The 14552-nt window shown below is 46.0% G+C and overlaps 2 protein-coding genes across 2 annotated transcripts in view; one reads left to right on the top strand and one right to left on the bottom strand.

Annotated features, from left to right (window-relative positions):
* Positions 1–9157: 9157 nt before the first annotated feature.
* Positions 9158–12577, top strand: H1-6 (H1.6 linker histone, cluster member). The gene is made up of 2 exons (XM_034985810.1): positions 9158–9306; positions 10088–12577. The coding sequence occupies exon 2, from the start codon at positions 11398–11400 to the stop codon at positions 12019–12021; it is 624 nt and encodes a 207-aa protein (XP_034841701.1). The 5' UTR covers positions 9158–9306; positions 10088–11397; the 3' UTR covers positions 12022–12577.
* Positions 12578–13366: 789 nt separating this feature from the next.
* The window catches only part of LOC118027231, a 71298-nt gene continuing 70112 nt past the window's right edge, over positions 13367–14552 (bottom strand). The window contains exon 4 of the mRNA XM_035030449.1: positions 13367–14404. Coding sequence (XP_034886340.1) covers positions 14083–14404 — 322 coding nt within the window. The 3' untranslated portion in view covers positions 13367–14082. The remainder of the gene's footprint in view (positions 14405–14552) is intronic.

The raw sequence follows: 14552 nt of genomic DNA, 5'->3' as shown, positions 1-14552 counted from the left end.
TGTATATCAGAAATTTTAATCAACTGGAAATGAGGGGAAGCGTTGGTGGGACCTCCATCTTGCTAGCATGTGAACTGGGACGTCGTGGCTGGTCTGGAATGGGCCTGAAGGAGCTACTTATCTTGCCTTCAGGATTCTCCGAATCCATGAAACACACTTTGACAGGTGCTTTCCCTGCCCAGTATCTGGGACCTCCTTCTCCCCCCGTTTTTTTGTGTTCCGGATTGCAATGGATTTACACACACCCTGCTTTCTTGGTTCTCTGCCCCCCCCACCAAATATGCTGGACCTCCATCTTTTGATTTTTTTCCCCTCCTTTTGCCTAGCAAATCCCTACTCATTATCCCAAAGACATCTTCCTGCCCCTCGCCTCCCTGGGACCACCCCTCCTGATTGTTCAGTGTGCTCCTTGCTCCGTTCGCAATTAATTGTTACTACTTGTCTAGCTGTCATGTCCAATAGGCTCTGAGCTCTGATTTGGTCACCATGGTATCCCCAGGGGCTGATACTGGGCCTGGCACATAGTCAGTACACAGAAATGATTGGATGAATCAATTCCTTCAATAATTGTTTTGAATGCCTACTGTGTGCCAAGTTCACGTGTGCATATATCATCGAACAAAATCACAAAATCCCTTCCCTCAGGGAATTAGGACTCTAAGGAAGGTAAGAGTGGAAAACATAATGAATAATGAAAATATCTGGTCTGTTGGAAGGCGAGTGTCATGGAGAAAAAAAACCAAAAGCAAAAGAGCAGGATTAAAGCAGTGAGGACGACGAGGAGGGGCCAGCACGGTGATGAGCCAGGAATGAAATTCTGAGCAGGCGGCCCCAGTGGGCACGGGGCTTGAAGGAGCCAGCGTGTGGGGTGGGAGCTCTAATGCCCAACCTTTGCTGGGGCATAATAGTTGCTAATCATTGACTAGGAGACCGGATCTAGGATCAAGGCGCTACTATGAAGAGCAATGTTGAGTCCGCTTCACTAGACAAGCCTCAGGTCAAAGCAAGGTCTGTGATACTTTCTCTTCTATGAAACAGATCCCCAGAACTTAGTGGCTAGCCACGACAGAAGGTTCTCAGTCCATTACACGATGTCCTATAATGTGCGGTCACCACGAGGCGATGGGGCGTGGCTCCATGTCCTTCAGGGACGGTTCCTTCTGGCTTGTGCCTTGGAGAGCCACGGGTCTTAGAGATCTCTGCTGGAGCCTCGACTTCCAGCCCACAGCTAGAAGAATGAGGGTTTCGTGGGCCCGGCCTGGAAGGGGCACACATCATCCTGTCCACAGCGTTTTGACCAGGACTCAGTCTCAGCAGCACTGACCTGCCAGGGAAAGAGGAAAATGCAGGCTGGCCACGTGGACAGGCAGGAAAAGAGCTGACGGATGCAGAGCAAGCAAGCTCTCGTGAGTCCTAAGACCCAGTCCCCTTTCCGTGCCCTCTCTCCCACCCCTGCCCCACTTCCTCTTGCCCTTCTGTCCCTCCTAGAGGCCCCACAATGGCTTTTCATCAGTCAGTGACAACGTCCAGCCCAGAGAGAGTGAGGACAGTCTTGGGGTGGCATAAGGAGGGGAAGTCTTCCTTTTCTGCCCCGGCCCTGAAGGACCGTCCTCTGGCTCTGTTCCTCCACCTTCAGCAACTGTCCCCTTGGAAAGGGACAACTCACTGCTGTCTTGGAGCTTACATCTTGGCTGGAGAAGACAGACAACAAAGGGTAGTTATCACACGTAATTATATAGAATGCGAGAAGGGATTACGCGCTCCAGGGAGGTACAAAGTACAGCAGGACAAGGCAGGTCAGGGTGGCAGTAAATGTAATTTTTATATTTTCACGAATTAAAACACTTACTTTCACAATAGTTGCTAACACTGGGGCTGCATGAAGTGTGTGCCAGGCACCATTCTACATGTTTACTCTATTCACTCAGTGAATTCCCAAATGATAACATGTTAGCCGGAAAGCAGACAGGGCTGAAGCCCTTGGAGGAAGAGCCAGGAATGAAGGAACGCAGAGAAATCAACGCCCTGCTGTTCCACCTGTGGAGCGTTCCGAGCCCCTGTCCCTCCTTCTCTGCTACCGTTGTGTCTTCATTCGGGTGTGAGCTTATGAGGGCACGTGTGAGTGTGAGCACACGGGGGGCGAGCACAGGCCTTACATCTGGGGCTTTTCCACGGTGTTTAGGACAACCTGCGGCGCTTGCCATTGTTAAGACCACTACATTTGAGCGACTGTGAGTCTGCGAAACGCGTTATGGGGACACCAGGGGTCACATCTTGAGTCGGTGGTTTGTGGGGTGGCTTGTGGGGGAGACTGCCCCTCGCCAGCTAAAGAGAGAGGACCGCCTCCCCCTTGCCCGCCCCACCACTACCAGCAGGCTCTGCTTCAGGCAAATCTTTCTTAGAACCTACCGGAATATGAGTGCGTTGCTCTTTTGTAAGTACATACAAAACATGCAGCACGAATCTTTGTGAAGTGAAATGATCACCGGGGTGTTAGCTGTGTCGAGCGTGGGTTATAATTATGAGTCCTGAGATTAACCAGGCAGGCAAACACTTGCCACAGAAACTCGTATCTCCCCACCCAAGTAACGGGTCAGTCCTCAGGTAGAAAAGAGAATTCCCTGCGTACCTTTTCCTACATGGGACTTGGACACCTGCAGAGGATAGAATCAGGTTTGCCTTTGTTTGCTTGACAAGAGGAGGAGGAAAAGTGCATTTTATAACACCCCAGAAACAGACTAAGCATTTATTTGGGTACATTTCCATCAGATATGTTTCATTTAACTTATTTAAAATCTCATGGGGGATGACTTCATCTGTTAGCAGCCTGGAGGGATGAGCAGCTGGGAGAAGGGTGGCTTCTGGGAACAGTTTCAGCTGGTCCATGTAGGAATAACAAGCTTGAACTCTAACCTGTGGTCATACAAGGACCTTCCTCGCAGTTCGAGCTGTAGCTCACCCCAAGCACCCCACCTTAGACAATGCCCACTGCCTGGTCTTGTCACTGTGTCTCCTTTGTGAAAAGCCCTAACCTGATGAATTCTTACTCGCCCTTCAAGACTTAGCTCAGGGGCGCCTGGGTGACTCAGTCGGTTAAGTGTCTGCCTTCAGCTCAGGTCATGATACCAGGGTCTTGGGTTTGAGGCCCCGAGTAGGGCTTCCTGTCTGATGGGGACTGTTCATCCCTCCCTTTGCCCCTCCCCCAGCTCTGTGCATGCACTCTCTCTCTCTCTGTCTCTCAAATAAATAAATAAAATCTTAAAAAAATAAAAGGACTTAGCTCAAATGTAACTTAAAGGACACTGGCTAGACCATATTCATCCTTTATTTAAGAGTATACATAGACTCCAGTGCTAGAGGGTGTGAGTTTACTACAGAGAGTCACCATCCAACAGCTGTGTCACCTGGGATACTCAACCTTCATTTTCTCATCTACACAGCGGAGAGAAGGATCACTGTAGGTCTTTCATAAGGTTGCCGCAAGATCAAATGCATTGGTATCTATAAAGTGCTTAGAACACTGCCTGGAGCAGAACAAGCTCCCAGTGAAATCAGCCTCCCCCATTATTGCGTTGTTCTCAGAGTCAAGTCCAATATCAAGTATCTGGTGAATTATAGAAGTGAATTGATCAATCAATCTCTCTCTTTTCACAGCAGGAGCAGATGGGTTTTAGACATCTTTACCCACCACTGGTCACTGCTAAACACCATTGCAGCTCACACATTAAAACGCAAGTGACACCCTAAGAGGACAAATGGAAATATTTTTAACAATCATGGAAGGATCAGTAAGAACCTGGCTAAAATATTTTTTTTCTGAGTATAAAAATATTAAATGTTTATTTTATTTATTTATTTTTTTAAGATTTTACTTATTTATTTGACACAGAGAGAGAGCACAAGCAGGGGGAGCGGGAGAGGGAGAAGCAGGCTTCCCGCTGAGCAGGGAGCCCGATGCGGGGCTCGATCCCAGGACCCTGAGATCATGACCTGAGCCGAAGGCAGTCGCTTAACCAACTGAGCCACCCAGGCGCCCAATATTAAATGTTTATTGTAGAATTTTGTAAAAAGAGAAATATGTAAAAAGAGAATTAAAAAACTCTTAGTATCTCCTTTTAATATGTATATGACAAATATGTATAGATGAATGTGAATACATATGATACACCTATAATGCATATAAAAAGCATATTTAGGTATCATGCCATATATACACATAGATAATTTTCTAGGTAATACATGGATGTATCATTACTTACATAAATAGTCCTCTGTTATTAGCTATTTAGATTGAGATCCATTTTTTTTTAATTTTTTTTTCAAAGTTTTTAAAGTAGTATCTACACCCAGCATGGAGCTTGAACTCATGACTCTAAGATCAAGAGTTGCATGGCCCTCCAACTGAGCCAGCCAGGAGCCCCCTGAGTTTCATTTTTATGCATTTGAGATCAAACAGATCACACATCTTTGTTTAAATATGTGATTATCTCTTTAAGATAGACTTCTAGAAGTAGAAATACTAAATCACAAGGTCACCACATTTTTTAAGGCCTTTTTTTTTTTTAAGATTTTATTTATTTGACAGAGAGAGACAAATGAGACAGGGAACACAAGCAGGGGGAGTGGGAGAGGGAGACGGAGAAGCAGGCTTCCTGCAGAGCAGGGAGCCTGGCCCGGGACTCGATCCTAGGGCCTAGGGATCATGACCCGAGCCGAAGGCAGACGCTTAACCACTGAGTCACCCAGGCGCCCCTTAAGGCTCTTAATATGTACATTGCCAAATTGCCATCCAGAAGGACCAGGCCCCTTTATAATCCCAACATTTTATGAAAATCCCTGTTTTACAGCATGTATATTTATACTGAGAATTGCTTTAAAGCATCGTTAACCTGACAGGCCAAAAAAAAGTTTTTTTGAAATGCCATTTCCCTCATGGGACTTTTCCCCCATGTTTTCATTAGCTATGATCCCGTAAGAAATGAACCGCTGCTGCCCATGATCACAATCATTCCTCGGAAGGCACCATATGTAGAATAAGTAGGCTCTGAGGTTAAGACCGAAAACTAGTATTTAGCAGGTGCTTCCTCTGCCCAGGACGGTGTTGGAATAATAAACTGCATTCGGCTGTGTGTGTAACCGAACCTACTTTTACCTACATTGTTTCTTACAAGCCTCCTAATGACTCCATGAGAAAGGTGTCTAATGTGGATTGAATTCTGTCCCCCCAGAATTCATACATTGAGGCCCTAACTCCCAATGTGACTCTATCTGGAGATGGGCTTTAGTAGGTATTTGAGGTTTAAGAAGTTATAAAAGTGAGGTCCTAATCGAATTAGATTGGTGGGCTTGTAAGAAGAGGGAGAGGGAAAGATAGTTCTGGTACCTATGCAGCAGAGAAAGGTCATTTGAAGTCAGAGCCAGAAGGCAGCCATGTATAGGCTAGGAAAAGCGCTCTCACCAGAATTTGGCCATGCTGGCACCCTGATCTCAGATTTCAAGTCTCCAGAGCTACGAGGAAATAAATTCCTATAGCCACCCAACCTGTAGTATTTAATCTGCTAACCTGACCCAACGAAGACAGTGTCATCGCCGTGACTTACAGACAAGGAAAGTGAATAAGACTAGGAGAAACAAAGTGCTATTTGGCCACAATCAGAAGAGTCAGAAACAGGCAAGGTTGGAAGCTCACCCAGTTGTCCTTATTCCAACGCCAGGGCTCCTCCATTCCACACGCAGACAGGAGCCTTGAAGGGTCAAGAGCCACGTGTTTCCAGAACCAGTATTAGACTAAGACTTGTCACCAGAAGATGAATGTTTAATCTTAAATAAATATGCTCTGACTGCTCATTTATGAAAAATGTTGAATTTCCTGCAAAACTAAAATGCAAGTTGTGTGCAAAACCATTTTGCCAACTCAGTGGAAAATGATATAAAGCCTAATGATATTCTTACAGCACTGGGGCTTGTATGTGTGGTGAAGCAGGCTCTCAAATTGGTCCTAAAGTAGTGCCGCAGACAGGTAAATAAACCGGAAATATACTGTAAAATGTTTATTTTTAAAAATATTTTTAAAGATTATTTATTTGAGAGAGAGGGAGATGGAGGGAGGGTCTCAAGCAGACTCTGCACTGAACGTGGAACCCCATTTGGGGCTCGATCTCATGACCCTGAGATCACCACCAGAGCCAAAACCAAAATTCAGGCGCTTAACTGACTGAGCCACCCAGGCTCCCCTAAAATGTTTATTTAAAAAAAAATAAATAAAGGAAACATAGGAGATAAAGATGGAAATTAGATTGACTATATGTCCATCCATCCATTCAATGGGTCTGCCCAGATGAGTCCCTCCCACACACCAGGCACTGTTGTGGAAGGATTCAGTACTGTGTACGGCAGACAAAAAATTCCAGGTCCATGAAGTTGGCATGCTCATGGAAAGGTATTATCCACTGAATCAGTTACGCATGCACTGGGCTGCATTTCACAAAAATCCATATATAGTCGGTTAGCTAGAAAGAGATTTGTTTTTCCTCGTTAGCAGGAGAGCTCGGCTGGTCTGTCAGGGGCCACGGGGAGCTGCCAATGGTGCCCAAATGTAGAGGTTTCTTCTAGCATCCTGTACTCTCAATTGTGCCATTTTCATCCTCCATGTAGTTTTCAACCTCATGGTCCTCTTTAGCTCCTCTGGAAGGCGAATCTATGCTCCACACTGGAAGAAGGGGTAAGATCAAGGGTAGATAGGCATGTGCCATCTGAGTCAACCGGATTATTATTGGGAAATGAAAAAAAAAGACATCCTGCTTTTCTTCTGATGATTCCACATTCTGCATTAAAGTGCAACAGATAACTCCCCCTAAGTTCTAATGCTTGTGTCTCCTTATTTTCAGAGACTGGCTCATTAGCATCCATGGAGCTTGAGAAAATCATTTCAGTCATCTAGCAATGAGCTGTTCATGGAAAAGTTTTGGATAGTCTTTGTTGTTAGCGTCCTACGTGTGAATCACAAATTAAGAAACGGCATGATATGAGTAGTGTCTTTGTTTACATACAAATAGCTAATAAGAGAGGTCGGAATGTCAGGAAGAACAGAAATAAGATTACCTGAATGGCTCCTCCAGCGGGTTTCCAGTTATGCAAATAGCTTTTCTTCCAAGCAGGCACTTCAGTGCTTTCTAATTAGACGGTGGTGGGTTTCTTTCCTCTGTCCTCTGAGAAGTTTCTAGAACTCCTTCAGAAGGTGTGCTGTTTCATAAGGAGGAGCAGAAACAGGCTGAACAAGTCATTCAGGTCCATCTGACTCAATTGAGGACATCTTCCCTGCTACCCTCTTTAAACAGAGATTTCTCCATCTTGAAACCCTGAGCAGATTATTGTTTTGGGCATTGATTTTGGCACCAAATAATTGTTGTCATTGCATATATTTAAATCTTATCTCCCAAATACAGAAAACAGTCATTTCTTTAGTTTGGAGACCAACTCATACTTATTTCTTAATTTAAAAACTGTTGTTTTTATGTCCCTCAGCCCTGGAACAACATCATACCTGCTCTTGATATTTAATACTTGATGATTTTAGAGACAACTTTTACAAACCATGGAATTGTACACATGCCCTTTCTACAAAAAAAACAAAATAATTACTCAATACCTGAACAAGCAATCAATCAAAATAGAGTGATTCAAAAATGAAGAGATCAGTTGAAAAAGAGGTAAAGTTAAATGTGAAATAATGTTTGTTAAAGATAGATGAAACTATCTTTGAAACGAAGTTCAAAAATAGCTATTGAAAAAAGAAGAAACACATGAAAAAGGTTAACAGTTTTATTTTTTTAAAGATTTTTATTTATTTATTTGACAGAGATAGAGAGCACAAGTAGGCAGAGAGGCAGGCAGAGGGAGAGGGAGAAGCAGACTCTCCACTGAGCAGGGAGCCTGACGCGGGACTCGCTCCCAGGACCCTGGGATCATGACCTGAGCCGAAGGCAGACGCTTAACCGACTGAGCCACCCAGGCGCCCCAAAGGTTGACAGTTTTAAAAGGTAGGTCTAAATCTTAGATACTAGGAAAATCTAAGAAGCATGTAGGGTAGACATTCTGGTAAGTGAAAGTCTGCTAATCTCACTGAACATAGTGAAAATCTGTAGACGCCTTTATTTTACTCACACACACACACATATATGGAGAAATATAGAGTAAACATTTTTTTTTTTTAAAAAAACAACAGACCAGAGGGAACCCCCTTCGGGTCCCCTCCCTCCTTGGGAGCTTTGTACTATCACTTTGCTATCATTCAATAAACCTTGCTTTGCTGCCCATCACTCTGTCTGGTCTACCTCTTCATTCTTCCAAGCGGCGTGACCAAGAACTGTGGGCACCGATGGAGAAAAATCCTGCAACACCTTGACCAAAGAGATTACAGATGTCCAGAAAAATAAGGTGTCCTGAGGTCACAGAGCCACACTAAGTACCTCCAATGTTTGCTCAGAGGAAAACAATGAAGATGAATAGAGGTTCTGGAGGCCAACGTAACACCCACTTCAAATCTCAGCTCTGAGCATAAGACTCTTGATCTCAGGGTCATGAGTTTGAGCCCCATGTTGGGTGTAAAGATTACTAAAAAAATAAATGAATAAATAAACTTAAAAAATAAAAAAACAACAGACTAGAATGTTAAATTAATATTAAAAATGGGCTGTACAATTTCCATATCATGAGAATAAATTTATTATAATCTTTTAAAGAAAACAGTTCTTTTATTTTCTTTGCGACTGCTTCCCTTGCTTTACTATTCAGAAGTTAGAGAGGCCAGCAAAAGTTGATCTTAAGGAAATGTTTATGGCAGTATTATTTCAATAATGAAAGTTCAGAAGGTTGACTTTCCCACAATAGAAAATTTGCCCAAACTGGGGCGCCTGAGTGGCTCAGTCGGTTAAGTATCTGCCTTCAGCTCAGGTCATGATCCCACAGTCCTGGGATCGAGCCCCACATCGGGCTCCCTGCTCGGTGAGGAGCCTGCTTCTCCCTCTCCCTCTGCCTCTCTCCCTGCTTATGCTCTCTCTCTGTATCTGTATCTCTGTGTCTCAAATGAATAAATAAAATCTTTAAAAAAAAAAGAAAATTTGCCAAAATAAAATTACAATATTGCTTCACACACACACACACACACACAGCTATAAAAATGTAATTCCATGAACATCAGTTCTAACAGATTAAGAGGAAGAAAAGAATGACCTGACACAGGTGATGTCCATAACTAGCTAGAGCCTTTTCAAGCCAACCTCCTGCTTCCTAGCTCGAAGACCTTGGGTGAGTTTTATGACTTTTCTGTGATTCAGTTTCTTTTAATACCTTTTTTTTAAGATTTTATTTATTTATTTGAGAGAGAATGAGAGAGAGAGCACATGAGAGGGGGTAGGGTCAGAGGGAGAAGCGGGCTCCCCGCTCAGCGGGGAGCCCAATGTGGGACTCGATCCCGGGACTCCGGGATCATGACCTGAGCCGAAGGCAGTCGCTCAACCAACTGAGCCACCCAGGCGCCCTGTGATTCAGTTTCTTAACGACAAAATTAGTTTCTATACTTTTTCATTTTTTGAAGGGGAAAACCTTGGGATGATGATTGACACAGAGTAATAAGCACTGTTTGTGTGGGGGGGGGGCGGGGGGGTAGCTTTTAGATTTCCAATGCAAAGTATGAATCATGGTGCTTTGCCTGGATCTTAAATTATGGAATGTAAGAACTGTTTAAATTCTCCAATTCTTTGTTACTTTCAAAGCAATAGAATGATACGTTCTGTCAACCTATAGTTGTAAGGATCAATCCACTTCACAACCTGACCTGTAAGCACAAGTACTCAGGGGTCACAGAGGGTCAGAAAAACCAAACACATGTTAAAACATAGGGTCCTCGGTAAGATGCACCTGTAATCTCCCTTAGAAAGATTTTTCAAACTGAGGGTCACATTAGTGCATTAGTGCTTTGTGAAATCAATCCCATAGTTTGCAACCAGCATTAAAAAAATGAAATAGACTAGAATGTATCAGGATGTAAGCACTTAAGTTAGTATTGTTTTCTGAATTTTTGTTTCAGGTGTGTTTGTAAGCATGAGCCCATGAGTCAGAGAGGCAGAGAATTTGCTACCTCACTTTGCAACCAGAAATTGGAAAGTCTCATCATTTCATTTCCGCTTCAGAAATATTTCAAATGTAGACTCTCTCCTTTCCCACACTGTTTGCTAAGGTGAAGCCCTTGCCTTTCTTCTGAGACTATTGCAACAGACTACCAACTTCTGACATTGGACCCTTTCCAATAATTATTTTTTATGTGAAAAATCTAAAACCAAGACAGCTACAAGAACAATACACAAATCCTCTCCTTAAAAACTTCAGGTCGTTCCCCAGCCTGCAGAGTAACAAGCTTATGTGCAGGCATTGGCGGGGGGGACGGGGGGTGATCTCCACACGATGGTCGTTTTGGGGTTTTCCTCTGCTGAAGCCTGGGCTTTGGCCGTACCGCGCTGCTCTCTCAACATTGTTCTGGAAGGTCCGGCCTTGATGAACAAATTCCTTTCTGGACCTCTTACGAAGGCAAGTCGGAGGACAAGCCCCCAAAAGCAGCCATCCTAGACCTTGTTCCAATAACTCCTTCCCCGCAGCTTTGCAGGCACATGGGCCAGCCCAGTCCCGCTGGAGATCTGGGGCTCTGGTTCCCACGGAGCTCTTCCTGCCTCCCGTTTTCCAGTTAATTCAAGCCACAGGGACTGAGGACTGGTTTAAGTCACAAACAACCCACATGCCTTGGAGATTACGGTTCATTAGATTGTGTTTGCCCAAATAAAGTCGTCCTCTGCAGTTTTTAGACAATCCTATAAGCATCTCCTAAGCACGCAGTGAGACATTTAAGAGATGTGTTACTTCTTTCACATACATGAATAATTTTCAATAAAAGTCAAAGTGTGAATAATTTATTTTCTCCACCGACTGGAAGCCAACCGTTTGGAAAACCACTCAGAAGAGCTGAGGTAAGCCTCTCGCTCAAAATTACTTTTAAATATACAAGGAAAAGAGGAAGTTTTCTTCTTCTCCTTGAGTTTTGCTGAAAATCGAGAGCTTTCTCTTATAGTTTTGGCATTTGGGGTCATTTTTCATGAAAAGGTTAAACGGCCCGTGAAATCCGAGTCTCCACGGATTACCCAGCAGGGAAGCGTGGGCGATTCCGCTCGGAGGATTTGCGTGGGATCCCACTTTTGGGGGTAAAACAAACACAAATGCTCCTCCCCCGAGGGGCGGGGCGGCGCCCGGCGGATGCACCAATCACAGCGCGCCCTGCCCTATATAAGGCCTTGAGGCCCCGCGGCGTTTGACGCCTTTCGGTGGTCGCCCCCAGCTGGTCTTCGTGCGATGTCGGAGACGGCTCCGGCGGCCGCAGCTGACACGGCCCTGGTCTCTATGGAGAACTCTCCCGCTAAGAAGAGAGGGAAGAAGCCGGTGGGCCGGCCAGGCGCTAGTCGCAAGGCCCCGAGCCTGCCCGTGTCCAAGCTGATCACGGAGGCTCTCTCCGTGTCCCAGGAGCGAGCAGGCATGTCCCTGGCCGCGCTCAAGAAGGCGCTCGCGGCCGCCGGCTACGACGTGGAGAAGAACAACAGCCGCATCAAGCTGGGCCTCAAGAGCCTGGTGAGCAAGGGCACCCTGGTGCAGACCAAGGGCACCGGCGCCTCGGGCTCCTTCAAGCTCAACAAGAAGGCCCTTCCTGAGCCCACCAAGAGCAAGCTCAAGAGGCGGTTTTCTGCTAAGGCGAAGAAGCTGGTCTTATCCAGAGACTCGAAGTCCCCGAAAGGTGCCAAGACCAGCAAGAAAGCCAAGAAGCCCAGGGCGACGGCAGCGCAGAAAGCGGCCAGGAGCGGCAGGAAGGCGACGGGAGCCAAGGGCAAGCAAGCACGGAAGAGCCCGGGGAAGGCCCGAGCAGGGAAGCCCAAGCTGAGCCAGCAGAAAACGAACCCAAGGAAAGCGGCGTCCAAGAAGTAAGCTGAAAGAAGCTCTATTCTCAACCCAAAGGCTCTTTTAAGAGCCACCCCAAGTACTTCAAAAATGGCTTGACACTGAAAACTTCTAGAAGCTTATAAACGGGTAAACAGTAGTGGTCTATTAAGTAAGTTCTATTGCAAGAGATCCTGAGGGTCTCGCCAGATAAGGTGCCGATCTACAGCACCTTAAGGTTTCAATACTGGAAAATCCTGGTGCCTCATCTAAAAGGTTGCACACTAGAGTTCCAGTAGAGCACACGGCCTTGTGTACCCGCCATACTTGTCTGGGAAGATTACGTGTTGGTTGAGGGAGGAGTGGAGATAAGCTCCGCACAATCCTAGATGACTTTGCAAGTGCTTACATTCCAGTTGACCCTGTTACATGGTGCCACTGTAACTAGGGTTTCAGAACTCACTGTACAGCTTTCTGTGGGTCGATATATAGGAATTGTAACAATTCGGATTGGGGAATTTTAAATCTTTGGAGTTTTCCATTTGTTTTTTAAAGATTTGAGAGACCAAGCACCAGCATGGGGAGGGGCAGAGGGAGAAACAGGCTCCCTGCTGAGCAGGGAGCTGAGCTGGGGGCTCCATCCCAAGACCCTCAAGTCATGACCTGAGCCAAAAGCAAGAGTCAGATACTTAACCAACTGAGCCACCCAGGCGCCCTGAGTTTAACATTTAATAAACAGAAAAATCAAGTATCTTCAGCTTACAGTTGAAAGAATATTGAAATACCGTTTATCTTCATTTCCAAAATACTGTATTGTCACATTAAAAAAATTGGTTTGAAAATACAAGTAGTCTAATATAATGGTAATTCTATGTATTTTATGAAGAGAGTGGATAGGCTTGTCCAGATTGTGATCGACGGGCTGAAAAATACTAAACCTTCATGGAGATATTGGGGCTACAAAGTTTTTAGGATCCAAACTGAACTACATCACGAAAACGACTTAGGAAATTCTCAGGGTCTGAGTAAAGGCATCTTTCTCATTTTAAGCAAAATTAGTTTTAAAGCTTTCACTTAATTTGGGATTTTAGCATTCTTAAAGATTATCATAAATATTAAATTCATACAGTTAATCTTATTTTGGGCCTTGGTATTTGGGGCAACCTTGAACAAAGCCCAATGCAAATCTATGTAACGCATTCTTTCATGTACAAGCTTGTATTACAGATAACTCACTAGGGCCTAGCCTTTCTAAACTCACTTATGTAACTGGGCCTCTGACAATTTTTTTATATAATGGAAAACGAATAAACATAAAAGTTTAAAGTTGTATAGTCAGCCACAGCCCGTGTCTTGCTTGGACATGGCGGCCAGCTTCCCTTTCAGGTTGGAACTTGCGGGGAAGGCCGTGAGCCCCTCGTCCGACTGCCGCGCCCAGCAGTGGACCGACCCCAGACCCCCGCCCGGCAGCAGGCAGGTCCCCGGCACTGCTCCAATCCGTCTAGAACTGGCCCCGCGACCCCGTGCGCCTTTGTTCCTCGCGCCTCTTTAGCGCCTGGCAGACATCGGGTTAAAAACAAAGTTAACCCACCAAGGTTCTTCCGCCAGTTCCGGGGACAGCTATCAAACCTCCTGGCCAACAGGAAAATGGTGCTGAAACCCCGCCCTCCGCAATTTTTTCCGGGACCACACCGAGTATCATCCAATCAGAGCTTGTCCCCGAAGGACCGCCATTTGCATAGCCGCGCTGGTGGGGCCCGAGAGCGTAGTGTCGTGGGCGCTTCCGGCGCCGCGCTTCCCCGAAGAACCCTCGTCGGGATGCTCTCGGTGGCGTTCAGAATACGCATTTCTGTCAGGATTTCATTGCCACCACTCTACCGATTAAAAAAAAAAACAAAAATCCATACGTTCAGGTACAGAGGTTCCCTCATCTAGACTACATCACTGCATAAACGGTTCTGAACCGACTCTTCCGGGGTTCTACGATCCCTACCATCGTCTCACACTACCCCAACTTCCCTTCTACCAAGCACCACAGCCCTTTAAACGATTTTGTGGGCGGCCCTGAAAAGGGCCTTTGTGTTTGGAAGTACGCGGGGTCCGCTGCGCTCAGCCCCCGAAGCCGTAGAGGGTGCGGCCCTGGCGCTTGAGCGCGTAGACCACGTCCATGGCCGTGACCGTCTTGCGCTTGGCGTGCTCCGTGTAGGTGACGGCGTCCCGGATCACGTTCTCCAGGAACACCTTGAGCACCCCGCGGGTCTCCTCGTAGATGAGGCCGGAAATGCGCTTGACGCCGCCGCGCCGGGCCAGCCGCCGGATGGCGGGCTTGGTGATGCCCTGGATGTTGTCGCGCAGCACCTTGCGGTGGCGCTTGGCGCCGCCCTTGCCCAGGCCCTTCCCGCCCTTGCCGCGGCCAGACATGGTGCTGGTGCTAGTGGAAGTGACTGGACCGTCTTCACGCAGCCCTTTAAATAGCATTTCTGCGGACCTGATTGAGAACACCGTGCCCTGGTGTTCTTTCCAAATTAGGTCGGTAAGGGGGTGGGGCAAGGAGGCCTCATTAACATTTGGATGTTTTG

This window comes from Mirounga leonina, unplaced genomic scaffold (genome assembly GCF_011800145.1).
Source record: "Mirounga leonina isolate KUSES-001 unplaced genomic scaffold, KU_Mleo_1.0 Mir_366, whole genome shotgun sequence".
Classification (NCBI taxonomy): Eukaryota; Metazoa; Chordata; class Mammalia; order Carnivora; family Phocidae; genus Mirounga; species Mirounga leonina.
Note: the sequence above shows the minus strand (reverse complement) of the source record. Positions and strands in the feature narration are given on the sequence as shown.